The following is a 24,900-nucleotide window of genomic DNA, read 5'->3' on the forward strand; positions in this document are numbered from 1 at the left end:
CAAGGTGTAGAATACAAGAGCAGGGAGATTATACAAAAACTGTGTTCAGTATTAGGCTATGGCTTGCATTAGACATACAGTTCTAGTAACCACATTATACTGTAAGAAAAATGAAATTGCATTTGAGAGGATACAAATACAGTCATAAGTCACTTAATGTCCACATACGTTCTGTGAAATAGGACGTTATGCGATGTGGACATTGGGCGAGCACCATATTATATTCTTAGCAAAGCTATATGGATGCTGTAGTATTTCAGATAATGTATCAGCGCTTGACGTCCTGCTTTGCGGAAACTGCCAAAATGTTTGGCCTGGAAGTCAGCCTGAAGAAAACTGAGGTCCTCCATCAGCCAGCTCCCCACCATGACTACCAGCCCCCCCACATCTCCATCGGGCACACAAAACTCAAAACGGTCAACCAGTTTACCTATCTCGGCTGCACCATTTCATCAGATGCAAGGATCGACAATGAGATAGACAACAGACTCGCCAAGGCAAATAGCGCCTTTGGAAGACTACACAAAAGAGTCTGGAAAAACAACCAACTGAAAAACCTCACAAAGATAAGCGTATACAGAGCCGTTGTCATACCCACACTCCTGTTCGGCTCCGAATCATGGGTCCTCTACCGGCACCACCTACGGCTCCTAGAACGCTTCCACCAGCGTTGTCTCCGCTCCATCCTCAACATCCATTGGAGCGCTCACACCCCTAATGTCGAGGTACTCGAGATGGCAGAGGTCGACAGCATCGAGTCCACGCTGCTGAAGATCCAGCTGCGCTGGATGGGTCACGTCTCCAGAATGGAGGACCATCGCCTTCCCAAGATCCTGTTATATGGCGAGCTCTCCACTGGCCACCGTGACAGAGGTGCACCAAAGAAAAGGTACAAGGACTGCCTAAAGAAATCTCTTGGTGCCTGCCACATTGACCACCGCCAGTGGGCTGATAACGCCTCAAACCGTGCATCTTGGCGCCTCACAGTTTGGCGGGCAGCAACCTCCTTTGAAGAAGACCGCAGAGCCCACCTCACTGACAAAAGGCAAAGGAGGAAAAACCCAACACCCAACCCCAACCAACCAATTTTCCCTTGCAACCGCTGCAATCGTGTCTGCCTGTCCCGCATCGGACTTGTCAGCCACAAACGAGCCTGCAGCTGACGTGGACTTTTTACCCCCTCCATAAATCTTCGTCCGCGAAGCCAAGCCAAAGAAAGAAAATCTGGAAAGGTAATATATGGGTTAAGTAGGTTAATACTGTATACATAATATAATAATACATTGTAGATATACACTACTGTACATATAGGCTAATATGTAATCTGTACTTACCACAATTGGAGCTTGCAGGGCTAATGTAGTGTTGGGTAAGTCTGGAGGCTGAGATACATGTGATGCGTGTGGAAAACTTTTGCGTTCACTACACCCGGTTATGTCCACTACGTCCTGTTCTCTGTTCGGGATTTCTGAACTCTATTATAACCTTATGGAACCACGGATGTTTATGCGGAGCATGACTGTACAAGGATATCCTTCCTCACTGTCAGCCGCATGGCCAACCTTTGAATTGACTGTATCTTCTTTAGGATATCCCCTACATTTAGTCAAAGCATTTTTTACAAATGACCAAAAAGAACAAAAAGCAAGAGACTGAAGAAAATTGTAGTTATGAGGAGAAGTTAAGGTTGTTGTCTTTGGACAAAAGAGGATGTGAGGAGATTTAATTGTGTATAAAATGATGAGGAACCCCACATAGGGTGAATAGTAAGGACCTTTTTCCCTTAGCAGAAGGTTCAAAACTAAAGGGGATAGATTTAAAGTCATTGGTAGAAAATGAACTGAAGATAAAAGGGGGAAGAAAATCACGAAAGGTTGTAGGTGTCTGAAATTTACTGCTGAAAAGCGAGAGGAACCAAAAACACTCATCACATTTAAACATAATTTGAACGTTCACTAAAAGACCCAATGATGGAAGACAGGAGGGACTACAGGGATCTTTCTTCAATTAGCACATCAATTTGATAATGTTCTTCTCCGTCATAACCTCACACGATCCAGACCGAGGTCATGGTTGGAATTGAGTCACTACTGCCTGCTGCCATGTCAGAGGAGAGATTCACCAGAGGGTGGCAAGCTCTTATTGCCAAGTTATTGACACACCATGTGCCTGACTCCTTTTGGTTGCCTTGAATTTTTCTTTAAACACACTTTTGCATTTTTGATTCTTGCAGCCTTTCTGATGTTAGGAGTAAAGTTCAAGTTTACCTGCTCAGTCAAGTCTGCACAAAACTCCTCTTCATCCCCCATAGAAGAGTAGGATCTCAAATAGTGGTCACACTGTCATATAACATTACAGTACAGAAACAAGCCCCTTCAACCCTTCTAGTCTGTGCTGAATCATTTTTTTTTTGCCAAGTCCCACTGAACTGCACCCAGTCCATAGCCCTCCATATCTCTTCCATCCACGTACCTGTCCAAATTCTTCTTAAGTGTTAAAATTGAGCTTGCATTCACCAGTTCAGCTAGCAGCTCGTTCCACGCCCCCACCACTCTCTGTGTGAAGAAGTTCCCCATCATGTTCCCCCTAAACTTTTCCCCTTTTGCTCTTAATCCACATCCTCTGGTTTGTGTCTCACCTACCCTCAGTGGAAAAAGTCTGTTTGCATTTACTCTGTCTATCCTCCTCATAATTTTAATAATGATAAAAATAATAATGATTTAACTTTCCTCGACATTTTCTTGGCCAAAATTATCATGAACTATCACACAGTGAAAAATGAGATGGTGTTGTTTGGTAATCAGTCAGTCCATTAAAAATCTCACAGGAGCACACACTGCCATTTTTGCATTTCTACTTAGTAAGGCAAGCTAAGGATAGATTGACTAAACTAATATCCTTTATTGAAAGCACAAAATATTAAACTTACAGCAGTGGCTGGTACAACTATACATCAAAAGTTATACTGCATAGACCACGTAGTTCTTAAAAGTATACACATATTCAATACAATATCCCCATTTCCCTTTTAAAAATAAGAACCCCATATAAATAACATGATATTTGAAATGATTATGTCAATTAACTATTTACAAATGTATGAATTTGTATTCCATTTATTCTGCTCATCCCTCCACACCTTCTTTCCTTCTAAAACCGAACTTGCTTTTCTCTCTTCTGATAAAAGCTTCTGGTCCTGCCCTCTTTTTCCATTGCCTGACAAGCCAAGTGTTCCCAGCCCATTCTGCTTATGTATCACTGCAGTCCATCCATGAAGCTGAGTATTTCATACAGAGCAAGTAATGGAGCTAATCAAAATTATGAACAGTTTTACAACACATGAGAAATTATTTCCACTGGCAACTTTTGTCAGTAACCAAAATCCACCAATTTAAAATAATTGACGAACAAAATGAAAGAGAAATTTCTTCACTTAGACCGTTAAGATCTACAACATGTGCACCTAAAATGATGATGGAATCAGATTCCATCGAAAACTTCACAAGACTATTTAGTGCAGTAAAGTGTAAATTTATAAGATTATGGGGAAACGGCTGGGATGAGGAACTACAGGAGTCAGCTCTTTCAGAACTAGTTCAGGCATAAGAAACCAAAACACCAACCTGGAGCCCTCAATAATGATGATATTGATCAGAAAATGGGAGAAATAGTGAACTATTTCTGTGACCAGGTGTTCAGTTTGACCAGGTGCAACTGGTTGACAACATTAGGAAGCTGAAGGGAAGGTCTTGTAAAGTTGAAGGGTTTGATCTGGGGCAGGAGTGATGATGTACACCACTATGATTGATGCGCTCATTGTTGGGTTGCCTTTCTTTACTTGGAAGTATCCTGTTTCTATTGTCCAGAGTGAAGACCAAGAGTTAGAAGTTTTTATTGGTCATCCATCTAACCAATCACAGCAGGTAGACACTGGTCTGTATACTCCATTGGATCAAGCCTCAGTAAAAGGGGAGCAAGACCCAACGCAAGAGCAGCAGGATGGAAAAGAGGAGACTGATTCAAAGCCCAACAATCTGGTGAGAATTAATGTCTTCACAATCTAGTCCCATGTGGTTTCAGGCCATAAGATATTATCTGTGTTACACCATGACATCAATCACTGTAGCCTTTTTCCTGTGGAGAGTTGGAGCCCTACCAAGCATATTTATCGATGCAGTTATTGGGCAGAATGGTTGGCGTAGTGATTAGCGCAATACCTTTACAGCAGCAGCAATTGATCAAGACTGGGATTAGAATCCCACACTGTCTGTAAGAAGTTTTTACCTTCTTCCTGTGTCTGTGTGGGTTTTCCCTGGGACCTACGGTTTCCACCCACTGTTTAAAATGTAAATTCAGTGTAAATTGGGCAGCATGGATTCATGGGCCGAAATGGCCTGATACCATATTGTATGTCTTTATTTTAAAAATGTAAAAATTTATATTTTTAATCATTTTAAATTGTTATTGCATATAACCCTGTTCATCCACCTCAAGGACTCAAATAGTCTTTCCAGATGAAACAGTGATTCACTTGCTCTTCCAATTTAGTGTACTGAGTTGTAAGTAACAGCACCTCATCATTTATTTTAGCACATAGTAGCCTTTTGGATTCAACATCGAGTTCTCCAGTTGTCAGCCTCATATATTTATGTCTTTATTAGAACTGCTCGTTTCTGCTAAAATCATCCATTTGTAACCTTGGCTGTTTTTTAGGGCCAACTGAGCATATCCCACAACCTAGCTAAACAGCACACATTAACAAAGAACCATAACAAACTTCACTGTCACATTAAACCCGTTTGAACAGGTCTCATCCTGTCATTCTTCATCCTTCCACGACCTTCAGTGAAATTCGTTCTTTTTTTTTCCATCTTTCCCTGTTCTGGCAAAGGGTCTCCCACCTAAACAGCTTCCAAAGTTATTACCCGACTTTCTGAGTGCTTCCAGCATTTTCTGGGGTTTTTTTTTTCATCAATTCTCATTGAAGAACAATTCAGTCTCATAATAAAATAACATTTCTCTCAACCATCTCACATTTATTTTCACTCTTCGAGTCATTGAGCTACACAGATGGCCACAGACCCTTCTGCCCCACTCGCTCATGCCAACCAAGTTGTCTACCTGAGCTACTCCCATTTGCCTGGGCTTGGCCCACATCCCTCTTAATCTTTCCTATCTATGCCCACTGTTTAAATATCCTTCAAGAGAAATACTCTTGAAGAATATCTTTCTCACTCTCTCATTCTTTCCCATTTTACACTATTAACCATACAAATCATGTTCCATTTTTTTCCCATTATACTCAAGTCAAGTTGCCTTTATTTGTCGTTCATACAATAAACCTTGTTGTGTACAGTGAAAATGAGATAGCATTTCTCTGGACCGTGGAGCTGGTTATTTACATGAATAAATTACTTCAGAAACTTTTTTATATAAATAACATATAAGTAACATATTAACTATCATGTTGCATTATGCTAGCCCTGTGTCTCCAGAGTTCAGAAGCCTCATGGCTCTGGGGGAAAAAGCTGTCTCGTAATCTGGTCGTGAGTGCCCGAACACTTAGGTACCTCTTCCCAGATGCCAGGAGGGAGAACAGATTGCGGGAGGGGTTTGTGGGGTGCTTCACGATGTTTATGGCTTTCCACAAACAATGTCTGTTATAAATGCCCATCATGGCTGGGGGAGAGACCGCCAATAATCCCCTCAGCAGTCTTTACTATCCGCTGCATGGACTTATGTTCTGAGATAGTACAGTTCCCAAACCAGACAGTGATTAAGTTACATAGGATGCTCTCAATGCATCCCCTGTAGGAATGTAGTAAATGTCCCCAGTACCTCCGCAGGAAGTAAAGGCGTTGTTGGGCCTCCTTGGCCAACGTTTCTGGTGTTGGGGGCCTAGGAGAGATCCTCCCCCAGGTGCAATCCAATTGTATAAACCAGCCCTTCTCAATAACGGCCCTACTACAGCCCTCCACTATCCCCCCACCCTTTCCGGGACATGGCTTATTTAAGTGAAAGCCTTGTTTTATTTTTCACCTCATGCAACATAAATATTTTTAGTGTAGTCCGTAGGAGAGAAGTAGAGAAAAAACCAAACCTTGATTGCTTCACAGGGAAGGGAGCCCATAAAACTTGGAGCAGAGGAGGCCACAATTTCTCAAAGTGCTGGTTCACTTTCATGAACCCAGTTTTTACTTGGTGATTGTTAATCTTATCCCATATTGTAACTCATTTACATAGAATCATTGATCAATGCAAGTGTTTCTATGGTTACAGCACTTTAGCCACAGACACCAATTTTTAAAATAATTTACCCCCACATAGAATGCAAGGAGTTGTGCAGAACTTCCCAATCACTGACCATATGTATCTACTGTGTGTGGCTTTTTGCAATCAGACCCTTTTGCTGGTTTTGATTCTAGGTAAGTTTTTGTTCAGAGACTCTGTGGCATGGAGAGGGAGCAGATTACATACCCTTCAGACTGAAACTCTGCCATAAATTAGTTCTTCTCTAGTCATTTGATTGGATGGTTGAGAAGTTGACTGTCAGTGTTATCTCTGGTCTGTAGCTTCGCACAGATGGTCGTCAATGTGAGATGAACTTGGCATTAATATCAGATGAAGAGAAGAAGAATATCTTGCGGAGTCTGGTTCGCGTTCAGAGGAAGGCTGAAGAGAAGCGAAGGAGGGATAAGGAACGGCAGACATTGCGGGTGAGTGGCTGTCTGACTAGGTCACCAACTCAAGAACCAGATAACAGAGCATGGCGCCAGAACACCTGGATCATTCTAAAATTGTCCACTTGGAATATCTGCTTCCTATTTCGGGGCTCAGGAGCACCTGAGCAGCCTTCTTGGGATAATATATTAGTCATTCCAGGACACCATCAAGGGACTTAAGTGTGGACAAGAATTTCTTGTCCTGGAGTACATCACATGGAATCACAGAATAGAGGTCCTGGGCCACAATCAGAGTTAGGCCCCCAAGGGTGCCAGTTGGAGGGGTCAAGGGTTGGAGTTTTTATTCCTTTATCTGTGTGGCTTTGCTCCTGAGACAAAGAACTTTTAAGAGGAAAAGACATGGCAGCATTGAGTCTGGCCCGTCATTTAATCATGAACTGATCCATTTTCCCACGCAGCCTCACTGCCTGTAACCTTTGATGCCCTGGCTAATCAAGAACCTATCAATCTCTCCCTTAAATATTCCCAATGACTTGGTCTCCTCAAACAAATTCCTCAGATTCACCACCCTCTGGCTAAAGAAATTACTCTACATCTCTGTTCTAAGTGGATGCCCTTGAATCCTGAATTTGTGCCCTTTTGTCCTTTCCCACCATGGAAAGCAGCCTTTCTACATTTACTCTGTCCATACCATAGAACAATACAGCATAGAAGCACACCCTTTGGCCCCTCCAGTCTGTGCTGAAATATTATTCTCCCTGGTCCCACTGACCTGCATCAACATTTGATATATTTTCAATGAGATCCTCCCTGGTTTTTCTGAATTCCAAGGAGTACAAGCCAAGAGCTGTCATAACATCCTTCATATGTTAACTCTTCTGTTCCCCTAATCATCCTTCTGACCCTCCTCTGAACCCTCTCTAGCTTCAGCACATCCTTTCTTAAATGAGGACCTCCCAACTCTTCACAATACTCCAAATTAGGCTTCACCAGTGCCTCAAAGCCTTTAACATCATATCACCTTCTCCCCTTCCCAACTATCTTTAAAACCGGAACAAGCACCAATATATCTGTGCAACTTCTTTCAACCTCATGGCCTTTGATGTCAACGGCTGTTGTTAAGAGTCAGAGACATCCTGGCATTTCTTTGACATTCACAGATCTGAGGCACATAAACAATTTGGCCATTCATTTCTGAATCTCTTTGGACTGCATCCAGTGTTATAGCCCCAGTCATTCAAACCATTTATTTGTATCCCACCACATTCACTGGAGTTAGTGTGGACTCCAGCCCTTGACACTGGAGGGCAATGCCATGCCAATTCCCTACTCTCTTGAGTTCAGACTGCATTTCTACCCAAGTTTGTACTCCTCTTGTCACCTTTGTTTGTCATGATCACTTATAGTATCTGATGTCCTTGTCATTTTCTGGCCTGAAATGTTTGTAAATTTAGATCTGTCCAAAAGTAATCCCAACCCCACTGTTCCCTGGTTACCATCTCCATATTTTTCCCATCCAGGTACAGGAGGGCCTCTCCATTGCCCGGAGCAGAACACCAGCCATTGACAGGCCATTCCCTCACACCCATGGACAGAACATTCATACTGAAGACTTGCACAAGGTGAGACATCATGAACCAGAAAGAGAATTAATCTCACAGAATTGTATCCAAGAATATGGAGGTTGCAGAGCTCCATCTACCTTCCCGCTTCAGTCTTCAGAGAATGCAGTCATTGTTGTGCTTTCCTGACAAGTGAGGAGATGTGCATCCAGAATAGGTCATGTTAAGTGGACTCTGAGGAACTTGGTGCTCCTTACTCTCTCCACTAACGAATTAATGTGTAGTGGAAGGTGATCGTTCCTGGTCCTCCTGATGTCCACGATCAACTCCTTTGACTTGTCCACATTCAGACTTGGGTTGTTATTCTTGCACCATATCACAAGATTTTCCACCTCTCCTCCATAGTGCAACTCATTGCTGTTACTGATAAGGCCAACTACTGACGCATTTTCGATAAACTTGGTGATCTCTGTTGGAGCTGGATCAAGCATTATAGTCTTTGGTCAGTAGCATGAACAGGAGTAGGCTCAGTGTGATGGTGCTCAACATTCTATTGCTGACCCAGACAGACTGTGGTCTTTTCATTAGTAAGTCCAGAATCCAGTGACAGAAAGGGTACCTGCGAGGACAGCACCTTCAACAGCCTCTGGGCAATGCTGAGCTGGTCTATGAACAGCAGCCTGGTGTATGAGGCATCATTCTCCAGGTGGGTCAGGATGGGTTGGAGGGACAAGGTTATAGCATCATCAGTGAACTCTTCTATCTATAGGTGAATTGAAATAGTTCATTGTCACTGGGAGATGCGCTTTGATGCATCCAATCACCAGGTGCTCAAAAGCATTTCATAATGGTGGAGGTCAATGCCATGGGGTGGTAGACATTAAGGCCTGTTACTGTTGCCCTATTTGGTTTTGAAATTGATGGCGGCTGTCTTGAAGCCCATTGAGACAATGGACTGCTGCTGTGACATTCGCAAGATATAGCGAGTGCTGTTGGGATGAAATGTATTGAAGATCAGGAGGAATGGAAGAAAGGGCTTAAATGGGAAAAAATTAACATTGATCTTCAGAGCTGAATCCCATTAAATTCCACACTATATCTGCATTATTTTCATGCTCCCTTCCCGATAATCCTTGATTTACAGTGCCCAAAAAGCCACTGATCTCTGACTTCAATGTAGTCAAATGACTAAACATCTCCAACTCCTTGAGGTAAATGATTCATCGTTACAACTGTCTGAGTGGAGAAATATACATCCCATCAATTACATCAAAGCCCATCCATCTAATCACCTGTTTTAGTTCATTTTTCAGTCCTCCAATTCTTCCATTGCAGTCCCAACATTGTGTCCTTGCCCTGTCTCTGAAGATCATTCTTATCCCATATGTCATCCCTTCTATTGAATGCCTCCAATGTTTTGAGCCACTTGCCATTTACCCAGATAAGTAAACATAAGAGGATACATTTCCATGAGCACATCTGTTGTGTTGAGAAAGAATATCAGGTTCAGTGGGTTCACAGAGAGTCAAGTCTGGACATAAGGGTTTGTAACCACACATAACTTTTATTAACAGACAACAATTTGTAGAAGAGCGTGGGAAAATCATAATGGGAATAAAACAAATTTCTAAAAGAACATGGCAAAACATTAAACGGTACACAATTACTAATTCACACAGGCAATGCAGACATTCACACATCCTTCCGGGCCCCTGATTGTCTGGAGGTGGCTCTCGTACACACGATACACAGGGAGATACACACACTCCCAGACTTCTGATCGTTGGGAGGGGCAGCTCAACTGCAAGTATTGATCTATAGCAATTTTATCTATAGAATGCTACAGCTCAACTTCAGTGCAGTCCGCACCTTACCTGTGTCCCTTCCGAGCAACATCCACAGAAGCAGTTTCTGGGGCTTGAACCATGAGGCAGAGAGAGAACATGCTGTGCTCTCTTGTTAAATACTGTGTTAATCTGTGTGTCTAGCCAATAATGACACTAAGTGATTTGAATGAACCAACGGCAAGGTGTGCACTAATTAATAGCCGGAGCCCAACCTTGACTGACAGGTGAGGTAACTTCTGAATAAGTTTCAGATGGGGAAGACACGTGACTACCTGCAATATGCACATTCCATCAACAGGGAGGCCACATTTCCTCCAAACACAACATCTTGGTCTTCTAAACTGGAGGGAGTATTGGCCCAATCTGTTCAATCTCTGGTTGCTGGAAAACCATCTCATCTTCTTTATTCCATGCATTAAAGAGCCCAGAACTGTACACACTCTAATTATAGATTGACCAAAAGATTGTGAGTATCCAACAAGCTTTCTTCTTGAATACTCCAGTCACTTTGCAATAGACCAAAAGCACTATTGTCTGCTTGTTAATTGTTTTCAAGCTGTGTACATGATCATTCAAAGCCATTTTGAATTCTAACATGCTTTCATACCTTTCATAAAAAATATGTAGGTGCTCCATACTTCCTATCAAAGTGGATAATTTTGCCCTTTATCTGTCATGTTGCCAAATCTTTCAATGCATTCATCTTTTGAGAGAGAGTGCGTCATTAGTCATCTTCTTCAACCACAGCACTCTGTTAGATGAAAGTATTCCCACAGCACAACTAGATCATGAATTCTTCGAGACTACAATAAAGTAACAGAAATGACTTCTAAGTCAGGATGGCGTGTGGCAGAGGGTAGTCTTTCCCTACATCTGCTGCCCTTGTCCTTCCAGGTAGTAGAGGTCACAATTTGGGCGATAGAGTCAAAAACATCTTTGCCAAGTTACTCCATTACATTGTGCAGATACTGAAACACCATTGTGCAAATGGGATGGATGTTGTGAATCTTTAATATGATGGCCAAACAAGAAGATTAATTTTTACTGGGGGACATTGAGCTTTATGAGAGGTTGAGAGACAGCTCTTCCATTCAACTAATGTCATACAACACAATGGTGTGTATCCTCAGTGTGAAAAGCAATGTTGTTACCTTGTGATCTGAACAACAGTCATTTCCGTTGTTCCTGCCATGGAGAGGTGAGCCTGCAACTGGAAGATTAATGCAGACATTCAAGTAAGTATTTTCCCCCATGTTGATTCTCTCACTATCTATGCCTTTCACTACCTTCCATCTGGTCAATGGTGGTACTCCAAGCGATCCCAGATGATGAACATTAATGTACTCTGTGCCCTTTTTCATAATGCATCATGCATGTGGTGTTCAATGTGGAAGAGCAGATTCTTTTGTTGACTAAGAGAAGACAGTATTTGTTCATCCACCAAGGTTTTGGATGTAATATCTCCAAATTTGCAGACGACACTAAGCTAGGAGGGGTTGTGTGCACTGAAGAGGGGGTCAGGAAGCTCCAGTGTGATTTGGATAAATTGGGGGACTGGGCAGATACATGGCAAATGCACTACAATGTGGATAAATGTGAGGTTGTCCACTTTGGTAATACAAACCGGAGGGCAGATTACTATTTGAATGGCAATAGATTGGGAGATGGAAAAGTGCAGAGAGACCTAGGGGTTCTTGTGCACCAGTCACTGAAGCCAAGCATGCAGGTACAGCAGGTGGTTAAAAAGGCAAATGGTATGTTGGCCTTCATATCAAGAGGGTTTGAGTATAGGAATAAGGATACCTTACTGCAGCTGTACAGAGCCTTGGTGAGACCACGCCTGGAGTATTGTGTGCAGTTTTGGTCGCCTTATCTGAGGAAGGATGTTCTTGCAATGGAGGGAGTGCAAAGGCGATTCACCAGGGTGATACCTGGAATGGCAGGAATAACTTAAGGAAAGATTGCGCAATTTGGGATTGTACTCGCTGGAGTTTAGAAGATTGAGAGGGGATCTCATAGAGATATATAAAATTCTGGCAGGACTGGACAGAATGGATGCAGAAGGGATGTTTCCAATGGTGGGGGAGTCCAGAACCCGGGGCCATGGTTCGAGGATAATAGGCAAACCATTTAGAACTGAGATGAGGAGCAATTTCTTTACCCAGAGGGTGGTGAATCTGTGGAATTCATTGCCACAGAGGGCAGTAGAGGCAGGTTCATTGAATATATTTAAGAGGGAATTAGATATATTTCTTCAGTATAAGGGAATTCGGGGTTACAGAGAGAAGGCGTGGATGGGGTACTGAACTTTAAGATCAGCCATGATCTCATTGAATGGCAGAGCAGGCTCGAAGGGCCGAATGACTTTCTCCTGCTCCTATCTTCTATGTTTCTATGTTTCCTTTTTTGTTTAACCTAATTCCATGAAACTTGAGGTCATGCACCCATAGGGGGAGAAACTGAGGGGTTAGAAACTGAGGGGTTAGAAACAGAGTATTCCTGGGCCGCAAGTTGGCAGCTGGGGCCACGAAATATGCCCAGGAACCACAATGATGTAGTGAACATCAGGCTTTTGGCACATTTCCAAATGTTTGTGAGATTGAGTTTACATTATCAACTGGGATGGGTATAATTTTCCTTTTTAAATCTGTCCAAAGTAGATGCCTAGGTCATGCCAGTTCCATTCCTGTTATGGATTATCCCAGGAGTTTTGCTGCAACTAAGTTCAGTGTTACAGGCAACAATTCAAAGGTTTGCTGTAAAGTCTTGGCCAGTCCCAGTAAGGGTGACAGATTCCCTTCCCTAAAGAACACTTGCGAACTCCATGGATTTTATACTCATTATTGTTAATATTGATTTTTTTTTTTCCAATTTACTCAATTGCATTCCCAGCTGCCTTGGTGAAATGTGAGCCGATTGCTGGATCATTCGTCCAAATCCTCAGAGGTATCAATGGAATAAGAAATGTGAGAGGGTTGGGCTGGCTGACCTAACCCCTAAACATGCAATCCTGGCCTCTCAGACCCCAGAACCCCTCACACTTCCCTGAATCATTTACCCAACTTGGGACCCTTACTTCTCCAGTCCCTATACTCCCAGCTCTCCTCCATTCCTTCATTACTGGTTCACTCCCTATAGATATCCTCATTCCATGGGAATTCTTCTTAACCCTTTAACGTGACTTCATGCTTCTGGGATTTCCAGTGTGACAGTACCTGTTTGCATTCCACATTAGGGATCGGTTCACTGGAGGACCAGGGTCAGAGAAACTTTGGATCAACTGCGGCAAGAACGTGCCTTCCTTCTGAGGTCAAAAGGCGAGAGGTAGGAAGTCTGTCATTTAAATGAATATTGGGGATGTGGAGTTGAATGGGCATGAGATTGAGGAGTGAAGCCAAGAGTTGGGTTCAGGAGGTTGTGATGCTGATAGATGGTGTTTGAGGGGTGAGAATGGGGCTCTTAGAGGTGAATGGAATGGGGTGTGAGAGTGAAGTGCCAGTTGATGAAGGAGACAAAGATGATGTGGTCAAACAATAATCATGGCTTTTATTAGCAGAAACTCATGGTACAATAATGAAAGACAATAGATGCATATACAGTTATATCCAAGGGGAGTGTCCTTAACAGTAGAGATAATGCACAGCCAATGTTAGTACAGCAAGGCTCACCAGACGGGAGACAGGCAGCTTGGCAGACATTCACCACAGAGAGTGAGAAGAAGGGATAGAGATTTATAGTGCTGGTAGTGGGACTAATAATGGGGTATATAAATGAGAGGTGTAGGGCGAAGATGAGGTGATTTGCAATAGACAGGTATAAAGAATAGCAGTGTGAGGGTGGGAGTTGTGCTGAGGGTTGAGAATGAGTGGTTGTTTTGAGGGGTGAGGAACTTGCATAAGGATTAAAGATATGAGATTAGGTTCACATATCTACTTGGGTTTTTTTTTAAATATGTGACCAAAAAGGTTGACAAGGGCAGAACTGTAGACGTTGTATACAGTAAAAACCCCAGTATCTGGCACCTATGGGATGGGTAGATGCCAGATAAGCAAATTTTCCGGTAGCTTAAGATTGTTTGTTGCCTGATTGACAAACTAATTGCTAAGGGGCACCAATTTTAAACTTTTGTATTTTTAAAATGTATTTATTTTCCGTTTTTTTTTTTTTTTTGCCCGGCGCTTGAGGCTGCCGATTGCTTAAATTCTACTGTATATGGATTTCTGTAAGGCATTCCACAAGGTTCTGCACTGAAGGTTAGAATGCATTGGCATGCAAGGAGAGATAGTAGAATGGATATGAAGAAAGCAGAGGGCGATAGTGGAAGACTGTTTATTGCACTGGTGGCCTGTGACTAGTGCTGTGTTACATCATTCAGTGTTGGACCCATTACTATTTATCATCTATATCAATGGGTGTAATAAGCAAGTTTACAGATGTGTTTAGCATTGTAAGTAGTGAAGTTGTTGCCAAAAATTGCAGAAGAATCTTGATCATTTGGGCAGATGGGCAGAGGAATGGTTGATGGAATATCGTACAGAGAAATGTGAGATGTTGCATTTTGGGAAGCATAACATGAATGGTAGGGATCTGGAGAGTGCTGTAGAGCAGAGGGATCAGGAAGGTGGAGTCACAGGTAGACAGAGAGGGCCATCAAAGCGGCTTTGGGTACATTGTCCTTCATCAGTCAAAGGACTGAGTATAGAAGTTGGGAGGTCATATTTCATTTGTATAAGACATTGGTGAGGGCCCATTTAAAATATTGTTTTCAGTGTTGGTCACTGTGCTACAGGAAAGATGTTGTCAAGCTGGAGAGGTTAAGGGTAAGATTCATGAGGATATTGCCAGGAATTGGAGGCTTGAAGTATAGGGAGAGGTTGAGTTGTCTCGGGCTTATCTCTTGGAGCGAAACACTAAAGACTGCAAACGCTGTGATTGTAGTAAACACACAGATATGCTGGAGGAGCTCGGCCAGTCCTGCAGCATTGAAGAGGGACTCAGACCCAAAAGATCGGTTATTTATCTTTAGCTCCAATGGATGCTGCGAGACCTGCTGAATTCCTCCAGCATCTCTTTCCTTTATCCGTTGGAGTGCAGGAATATGAGGGGTGATCTCACTGAGATATACAAAATGCAGTTTTTTCTCCAGACGACATAGGTTTAAGGTGAGATTTAATAGGAACCTGAGGATTTTAAAAAAATTTTTATACAGAGTGATGAATGTGTGGAACACGCTGCTTGAGAAAAATTTAGATGGATACATGGATAGGTTTAGAAGAATATGTGCCAACTATAGGCAGCTGTGACTAGTGTGGGTGGGGCATTTTGGTTGGCATGGGCAAGGTGGGCCAAAGGGCCTGATTCCATGCTGCATGACTGTTATGTCTATATTATGGATCAAACTTGAGGGTGAGCTGAGAAGTACTTTGAAGTGGTTGAATGTGAGGATTTGGCTGTTAATAGCATTTGAAGGGGTGATTTATGAAGGATAAGGGCCTTGGCGCAGGGTGACAGATGGGCTGGGGTATATTTAAGGGGTTGGGTGTGAGGAATGGGATTGTGGGATAGCAGTTGAAGGTGTGAAGGGGTGGGGCTGTTGATGCTAGGAGAGTGGGAATAAATTGAGTCTAAGGGTCGGTAGTTTTACCCTTGTACCTCTTCATAGGAACACAGCCAGTTTTAAGGAACTGTTCGATCCAATGGAAACCCAGGGCTTCACTGATGGGAAGAATCAAAGTGAACATTCAAAAGTGGTCCAACCCCCAGGAGTCCATGTAACAGATTCCCACAACTTAATGTGTTGAGTGGTCCATTTTAGTTTACATTTGTTTGGGGTCCATGGCCAAAAGTCTGCAAGGAAAGATCAGTGTCACCAGAACACTAGATAACCCAAAATATTCAACAATAGACCAGTGTTTGCAATCACAGATCAACCCATGTCACATGGGAATACGAACAAGAGGTAGAGCTCTCCACTCACTCCAACATCCAAAATTTCTGGAGCACCAAACAATCTCCTGGAGGAACTCAGTGGGTTAAGCAACACCAATGTCTCAGGCCAGAACCCTTCATCAAGTAGGGTTAATTGTTCCTTGGCCCACTGAGTTCCTCCAGGAGATAGTTTGTTGCTGGAGAATCCAACACCTGCAGTCCCCTTTATTTCCATTTTACCTGGTTGGTTTAAAGTTCAGATTTATTGTCCAAGTACATACATGACATCACATATAACCCTGAGATTTCTTTTCCTGCGGGCCAGGCAGAATTTCTATTACCACTTTCTTTTTCCTGTCCTCTTTTCATATCGTAGGATTGACTGAGTGCCCAAAATCTTACCAATCTCAGCCTTGACTGTGCATGAAGAACCTTCTTGGTGTAGATTAATCCAAGAATTCATAAATATTTAAATTAATAATTTTACTTTATCTTAGTCCTGATTATACATTCTAGATGGGAAAAAATCCATTAACCAGTTATTCTGCCATCCAGTAAAAGTTTGATGGGTTTAATTAGTATCATTGCTCAATTCAGAAGCTCACTGCACCAAATAACTTTGGATTGTTGACTCTTTTGCCCCTGGAATCAATCAAGTGAACCTTGATGTTATCCTTTTTGAGATGGATAAAACCCATACACTGGTTCAATTGCACCCAACTGTCGCATTGACTCCAGTAGTGAGGTATGGTTTGCTCTGCATTTTATTCAGGGCCAGGATATGTTTTGTTACTGCAAAAGACTTAATAAAATAGACTGGTTGTTTCTGATGCAATTGTTACCAAAACTTTATTTTGCTATAACTACAAACACTTCTTGTTTACCTCATTTCCAGATCACTGAACTTGAGAGCTCAATAATGGAAATCTCTCTCTCACACACACACACACACACACACACACACCTCCTTCTTCCACTTGGGCCCAATGACAGATAACTAGCTCATCTATTACACTGGACAACAATTTTTTACAAAAGTTTTGCTTCCTGAAAAAAAAAATTGGGGATTCTGATAGACAACTTCAAGCTGAACACAAAGATATTTTCAGATTTGCTGTATCATGGAGGAAGTTGGAGAAACATGAAATTTTATTAAATTTAGCATGTTTAATTGCATAATGATGCTAACACATTGTGTTTACTCAACTGACCTAAAAATGTTTTGCCACTGATTTTTGTTTGGACACAGCATCTCGTGTCAGCGTCTAGCAATATTTAGTCAGCATTGATGGATTCCTGTTTCCCTGATACTGCTTTTCCATGGCCACATTGTCCTGGTGAAACCTTTCACCATGTTCGTCACTGATCCTGCACCAAGATCAGCAGGGAAGAAGTCCAAGTGCAAATGCAGAAAATGAATTTTCAATGACATGTGGCACCTCATGATTTTGTATGCTTCAAGTAGACTTAAAATCTAGGAGTCACGCGATGGAGTAGTGGCCGGACGGTGAACTCCAGCCCTCTCCAGAAAAGTCGGGAAAAACAAGAGAAAACACAAAGGCACAGAAATAAAAGTTACAGAAAAGTGAGTATAAAGGTGGAAAGAAGATGGCGACAAAAAAAGAAAAGTCGAAAGCAACGGTAAGAAGAGAGGAAGAGAAGACAAAGGAGGAAAAAGGTGAAGGCCTTACCTGTCCGAAGAGGCCCGCTGCGGAGAGAGAAACCCGCTCCCTCAGGTCGGTAAATAATGGACTACAAAAATGGCTCGCAGAGCCGAGCAAAAGTGCGCAACCGCGCATGCGCGAAACTTCGCGCATGCGCGATGCGAATGAAAAAAAACACACCGACGGGAGGGGGGACCAGCTGGGGAGTCGATCTCCACAGCCGGCAACGACAGCTGCAGAACACCTGCAGCAAGAAGAGACCGCAGAAGACAATAGAAACAAGATAGAAGAGGAGGAAAGGGCAACAAAGAAACAACAGATGGTCAACCCAGAGGAAGAAGAAGAGGAAGAGTATGGTGAAATAGAAGAAGAAAAGATAGGCAAGGTAAAGGATATACTTGCTCTTATTAAAGGATACATGGAGTCATTTAAAGAATGGCAAACACAGGAATTTGAGGATTTAAGAAAAAGAATAAACAACACAGAGGAGAAAATAATTAAAATGGAGATGACCTTAACAGAAATGGGAAAAAAAATGGACAAGATGGAAGAGCGGGCAGTAGCAGCAGAAATGGAGGTAGAAGACTTAAAAAAGAAATTGGAGAAATCTAATAAAAAAACTAAAGAGACACAAGAACTACTAGCTCAAAAAATAGATACAATGGAAAACCATAACAGAAGAAATAACATAAAGATAGTGGGCCTTAAGGAAGATGAAGAAGGCAAGAATATGAGGGAGTTTATAAAAGAGTGGATCCCTAAGACCCTAGGATGTCCAGAACTACAGCATGAAATGGAAATAGAAAGGGCACATAGAGTATTGGCCTCTAAACCACAACCACAACAAAAACCAAGATCTATTGTAGTAAAATTCCTAAGATATACTACAAGAGAAAAGGTACTGGAGAAGACAATGGAAAAAGTAAGAGAGGGCAACAAACCACTGGAGTATAAAGGGCAAAAAATCTTCATTTATCCAGATATAAGTTTTGAACTCCTAAAGAAGAGAAAAGAATTCAATACAGCAAAGGCGATTTTATGGAAGAAAGGGTATAAATTTATACTAAAGCATCCAGCGGTATTGAAAATATTTATTCCAGGACAACAAAACAGACTATTCTCGGATCCAGAAGAAGCACGAAAATTTGCAGAACAATTACAAAAATAGACTGAGGGAGGAAGACGGGTAATGAGAGTTAAAATGATCACGACTGATATGTATGTGGGTAAAGACAAAAATAGACTGAGGGATGAAGACGGGTAATGAGAGTAAAAATGATCACGATTGATATGTATGCAGGTAAAGAGGTATAAGAGTGAATAGAGACAATGAGCATACATGAATGTATCTGTACTTAGAGGAAAATATAGATAGTATAGACAAGAATTAATAAGGGAAGGTAATGGAATAGAGAGAATAAGGAGGGAATTAAAAGAGGGACCTTTGTGACATATGAAAAGTGAAATCTTTTCTGGGGGAGGCGGGGTGGGGGGAAATAGCGGTCACTGCAAAATCAGTTGACGCTTGCGAGTGGATTCGCAAATCCAAATGGAGAGGGGAGATGTGGTTGTCCGACAAGGGATAAAGGACAACTCAGGAGGTGAAGGGGAGATTGGGGATAAATAAGATAGAAATAGGAGAATAAGGAAAATGTTAGATGTTGTAGGAATGTTGTCTTATAAAGAGTTGAAAATAAGAAAACAGAAATGGAAAAGGAGGAAAGGTAATGATGGAAAAACGGAAAGAGAAGATAAACAAAATATAAAAGGGCTACGCTGAACTATATGTCTTTAAATATTAATGGAATACATAACCAAATTAAAAGGAAGAAACTACCAAATTTAAATGAATAAATGTATTCCATTAGAAAAAATAACATATTGGTTAAGAAATAATATTGAAATATTCGAACAAGTATAGGAGCCTTACATTAAATACAATAGCGAAAACCTACCGGGGACAAACATTACCTAAGTTGATGGAAGGAGAAGGAAAGAAAAGAATGGACTCAGTAGAATTTCTGGTGTAATTTTGTTGAATGACAACATTGTCTGACTGGCTTAATGCAACCTAGATTGTATACCTAAAATGGATGAGGGGGGGGGGGGGGAGAAAAAGTCACTGTATATGTGTGAAAAGAAATAGTGTATATCATGGCTAATGTGATTTATGGTGTGAAAAAAAAATAAAAGTAGACTTAAAATCTGACAGGAAATCACAAAAATAGGTTGTATCTGAAAGATGGTACATGATGAGAAAATTTAAGGTGATTTTCATGATTAGTGAGATCAAAATCCATGAAATACACCCAGAATAGTTCAGGAAGCAAAATCTTCATTGTCCAATGTAATCCAATAATGTGACTCTTTATGTTCAGACCTCAACTGTCCTCCTAAGAATGCGTTTTTTTTTTTTCTGAGCATAGGACTGTCCCTTGGAAAACATTCTCTATACATCCCTGAAGGAGAAACCATGCAGATGGACATTTCTCTTAAAGTTTTATTAGACTGTGTACTTCAGCTTTTGTTGAAGATGCAAGGTCATTTGAGCTATTCATTGACTCACACATCTCTTGGACCAGCAGAAACAAAGGTTTTGTCCTGTGAATCTAAGAAGATGCCGTGTTGGCCACCCTGATTCCACATCCTGTGCTGGATCAGTTAATGCCATCATTTTCTTCTGCTTTACTGAAGATCCCATTTCTTCGGTAAAAAGCAGTTTCTACCAAGGCCGACCGCCCAAAACCTGGTTTCTTGTACTCAACATTATCCTCTGTTAGGAAAGAAGCATAGCAATTAAGTGAACCCCTCATCCCATTCCTATCAATAATGCATCCCTGGATGAGCTGTGATACAGGAGACAGCGGCTCCAATCAGAAAATCCAGTAAAAGTCCATAAATACCAAATGCCAGAAATCCAGACCACCTGAGAATCTGGACATCTTGACAACCCACAGATGAACTGCCCAAGAATAAGGAAAATCCGAACAGTCCAGATTTTAGAACTTTTAATGTAATACCTGTCGCATAAATCTTGCCAATGTGACATCAGTTAACAGAAGCATAATCATTTTCATTTCCTGGGTTAATTATCTCTGAGGTTAAATATGTGAATAGTTTATAGTCATAGAAACAGGCCCTTCAAACCTGCATGTCCATGGTGACCACAAGTACCTCTGTACTTATCCCATTTACCAGCCCTTGGTTTGCACCTTTCTATACCTTGGTGATTCAAGTACTCATCAAACTGTTTCTTAAATCCTGTTGTAGTTCCTTGCATCCACTGGCTCCCCAGGCATTGTGTTTCAGAATTAAAAACAATCCTCCTCAAACCTTCTTTATCATAAACCATTACCCTCTGGTTTTAGAAATATCTGCTGTAGAAAAAAGTTTTCTACTATCTACACCAACTCTCTCATAATTTTTATATACCTCAATCAAGTCCCCCCCCCACCCCCTTAGCCTCCTTTGTTCCAAAGAATACAGCAAATCAAGTTCCCAACAAAATGGAAGTGCTACATTTCAGCCAACATCCTGGTGAAACTCTGCAACTTCTCCAGTTCAATCATGTCCTTCCAACCAGTGTTTTGTGAAGTTCCTCCTCTCTCTTATATTCTATGCCTATTTCAGAGGTAATTGGACTTGTGAACCAAGATCCTTTTGTTCCTACAAACCTCCTAGAACCCTAAACTATTCATTGTGTATGTCCCAACTTTACTCATCCTCCCAAAGTGCACCACATTACATTTATCAGACTAAATTCCACCTGATATTACTCAACTATCTCACCAGCTGATTAGTATTGTTCCTGTATCCTAAGACTCCCCTCCTCAACAACACCAATATTTTTGTTTCATCTGCACATTTGCGAATCATACCTTCTGTAATCTTATCCAAATCAGTAATGTATGTAACGAACAGTAAGGTTTCTAACAGTGATTCCTGTGATAACCCAGTGCTCACAGGTCTCCAAAACTATTCCACCATCACCCTCTGCCTCTAATTTATTAAGCCGAGTTTGAATACAATTTGCCAACTTGCCATGGAGTGCAAGGACTTCAATCTTCTGGTTCAGCTTCTCATGTGGGACCTTGTTTAAAAACTTCTCGGGAGTCCAAGTAGACTGCACTGCCCTTACCAGTTAATTTTAGTAAATCTTCAAAACTCGAACAAATTGATCCAACGTGAGCTTCCCTTAACCAAACCATGATGAGATTCTTTAATTAATCACTGCCTTTACAAGTGTAAATGAGCCCCAAAGTACTTTTTTTTTTCCCCAATACCTTTTCACTGACATTAGACTCACAGGCCTGTAGTTACCTGCTGCATTGGAATAATGCGAGCAGTTTTGCCGTTCTTCAGTCATTTATAGCAACTCATCTGTGCCTCACAAAATCTCTATCAAGGCCCCCAGCATCCTGCTTCATTGTTTCCCATTGCAGCCTGGGATACATTTCATTAAGCCTTGTGGATTCATATATCCTTAAGGCCAATAAAATAACTAATACATTTTTAGTGAATTTCATTATCTTTCTCCTTGTGAATACGGATGAGAAGTATTCATTTAAGTGAATTTCATTATCTTTCTCCTTGTGAATATGGATGAGAAGTATTCATTTAAGACCTCAGCTTCTTTCTCCGACTTTCTCTTGAACCATTTGCTTCCTTCTTTTCTTTATCCAAGCCTTGATATTCTTTGACAGCAAGGTTTACTCTTCACCCTTTGGGAACACATTAGTCCTGACCTTTCACTAGATTGGACAATGAAGATTTTTCTTCCTGAACTATTTTGGGTGTATTTCTTGGATTTTGGGCTACTGATCTCAAAAATCACCTTAAAATGTTCTTATCATATACCATCTTTTAGATAAAACCTACTTTTGTGATTTTCTGTCATATTTTAAGTTTACTTTAAGCAGACAAAGCCATGAAGAGCAGCATGTCATTGAAAATTAATTTTCTGCATTTGAACTTGGATGTCTTCATAACTGATCCTGGTGCAGTCAGTGATGAACATGGTGAAAGGTTTCACCAGGATATTGTGACCGCGGAAAAGTGGCATCAAAACAATTGGAATCCATCAATGCTGGCCGATTATTGTTGGACACTGACACGAGAGGCATCAGATGCTGAGCACAAATGAAAATCAGGTGCAAAACATTTTTAGGTCAGTTGAACTAACGCAATGTGTCAGCATCATTATATAATTAAACACGCTAAATTTAATAAAAATTAATTTAATGTTTCTCGAACTTCCTACGGGATACAGCAAATCAGAAATTATCTTTGTGTTCAGCTTGAAGTTATCTATCATTAATCCACAATTTTTTTCAGGAAGCAAACCTTTTAAAACAATTTGTTGTCCAGTGTCCTACTTGTTGGATGAAAACATATCTGCAAGTAACTGCTACCACTTTACCTTTGCCAGGACCTGTCTTGTGTTACTGAAATCAACCTTCCCCCAATTCAGGATCTTAATATCCAGTCCATCTTTATCCTTTTCCATAACAATCTTGAGACTCATAGAGTTATGGTCGCTTTGAAGGGATTTTAGTTGGTACCTAATCCATGTTATAACAGTTTTAAAAGTTTTTGATGGAGTTACTCCAATGTTTGAGGTTAACCTAATTTTAAAATCTTATTTTTTAATGAAATAAGACCCCGGAAAAGAGCATATTCAAGGTAGCTTATATGCAACTCAAATGGAAGAAATTTTGAACTCGCCCAAGTGTAGACAATAGCAATGCACTCCAACAATGTTTTGCTTTTGGACTGGATTGAATTCCATTCAAATTGAACAATGTCTAATTTATGGCTTCCCAGAGAAGTCACCTGCAGCATCATGTAATTGTCCACTTCTTGCCAATGGGATCAGCAGCTCTTCTTGTGTTCTGACCCTACTACTAACCTCTGCTAAATAACCTTGACCTTATCTTCTGGTCCACTATTCAATAACATGGAAAAGCATTTCTGGTCTTAAATAGAATTATCTCTACCCAGGAACACAGAGCTCATCCCATCCAGTTAGCCTGGCCAACACGCTTACCTACGTTCCAGCCATAATTCCAGGAAGAGGTTATGGGGTACTCGTATTTCTCACTGGGACTTTTCTTCATTCGGGCTTTTAGGTATTGGTATCTTCCTTTATCCTCTTTGGAGAATCCATCATACAACAGGGCCCGTATCTCTGGAGTGACTGGCCTCATATCACTCAAAGGCATGCTTTGAGTCTGCTCCTTAGATTTCGTCTTTTTCTGTTTTACCTCCTCTGAAGGCACCTCCTCTTTTCTCTGCACTGCTAATTTCTGTGTCTGGAAGTCTACATGTGGCAGTATGGGTACCTTCTTGCACTCAATTTCCCTCTCTGGTGGCTTGCTGAGATCACCTTTAAAATGCCTCAGCCAACACATTCTTAGCAGATCTTCTTTTGTGATGGTTTCTTTCCAGAAATTTTGCAGCTGGGTGTCCATGTTGAGCTTTTGCTCCATACCCAGGAGTCTTTAGCAGGATTGAGTCACTGGTCTTGTGAAGCACGGGCATTTAAAAATAAGGAGCATAAGAAACAAGCACCGAAACCAATAGTCCCTGCATACTGATGAGGTGTCCATGCAGGTATCTAAGCAATCAAAATTTCACCAACAATTGCAATGTACAACAGGAAGTGACATGGACAATGAGACTGGCAAAGGAGGGAGCAAACATTGAGCATGTCCAGGAGGAGGTTTAGATACAGCATTAAGTGGTTGGGCAAAATGGCCTGTTCAAGTCTATCCTATATAATCAAATATGAAAAATTTGCAAAAGAATTCTTGTCAGAGTTCTTTACAGAGTTGTGGCAATATTGAATTCACTCACACAAAGAGTAATTAATGTATGGATATATCGAAAGAAAAGCTGAATGAACACAAGGAGAAAAAAAAGCAAGGTTGATGACCTTGGTTAATGGATGAGAGTTTTGGGTTGAGTAGACAGTTAAACATGAATCTATTAGGCAGTCTATTATGCTGTTGACTCCATTCCACTTTCATATGGTGTCCGTTGTTCGACAGGCAATAAACCTACACTTGCCAGAAATGCAATACAAGAAATGATGTAGAATCCTGTGGATTTTCTTTCATCAACTGAAGAAAATACATTTCTGGGGGAGAGGATGGTTTTATTCAGGGTATTTGGGAGGTGGTGGAAGGGTTGGAGAATCTGGGGGCCATGTTACTGG

At 41.3% G+C, this 24,900-nt stretch overlaps 2 protein-coding genes across 2 annotated transcripts in view; one reads left to right on the plus strand and one right to left on the minus strand.

Annotated features, from left to right (window-relative positions):
- Positions 1-16,835, plus strand: part of LOC138748195 (uncharacterized) — a 29,481-nt gene extending 12,646 nt beyond the window's left edge. Inside the window, exons 10-14 of the mRNA XM_069907978.1 lie at positions 3,867-4,037; positions 6,573-6,716; positions 8,204-8,305; positions 13,328-13,416; positions 15,755-16,835. Coding sequence (XP_069764079.1) covers positions 3,867-4,037; positions 6,573-6,716; positions 8,204-8,305; positions 13,328-13,416; positions 15,755-15,893 — 645 coding nt within the window. The 3' untranslated portion in view covers positions 15,894-16,835. The remainder of the gene's footprint in view (positions 1-3,866; positions 4,038-6,572; positions 6,717-8,203; positions 8,306-13,327; positions 13,417-15,754) is intronic.
- Positions 16,836-20,166: 3,331 nt separating this feature from the next.
- On the minus strand, positions 20,167-24,309 carry LOC138748911 (protein SPMIP1-like). The gene is made up of 2 exons (XM_069909832.1): positions 23,731-24,309; positions 20,167-20,457 (listed from the first exon to the last, which is right to left on the minus strand). Exons 1-2 carry the CDS (start codon positions 24,170-24,172, stop codon positions 20,342-20,344), a joined length of 558 nt encoding a protein of 185 aa, XP_069765933.1. The 5' UTR covers positions 24,173-24,309; the 3' UTR covers positions 20,167-20,341.
- Positions 24,310-24,900: the final 591 nt, after the last annotated feature.

Source organism: Narcine bancroftii, chromosome 13, assembly GCF_036971445.1.
Source record: "Narcine bancroftii isolate sNarBan1 chromosome 13, sNarBan1.hap1, whole genome shotgun sequence".
NCBI lineage: Eukaryota > Metazoa > Chordata > Chondrichthyes > Torpediniformes > Narcinidae > Narcine > Narcine bancroftii.

Excerpts from the sequence above, each read along its gene's own strand:
- LOC138748911 (XM_069909832.1), bottom strand. The coding sequence starts at position 24,172 with ATGGAGCAAAAGCTCAACATGGACACCCAGCTGCAAAATTTCTGGAAA. Across the intron at positions 20,458-23,730 it reads GAATTATGGCTGGAACGTAG|AGGATAATGTTGAGTACAAG; the intron begins GTAAGCGTGTTG and ends CTTTCCTAACAG.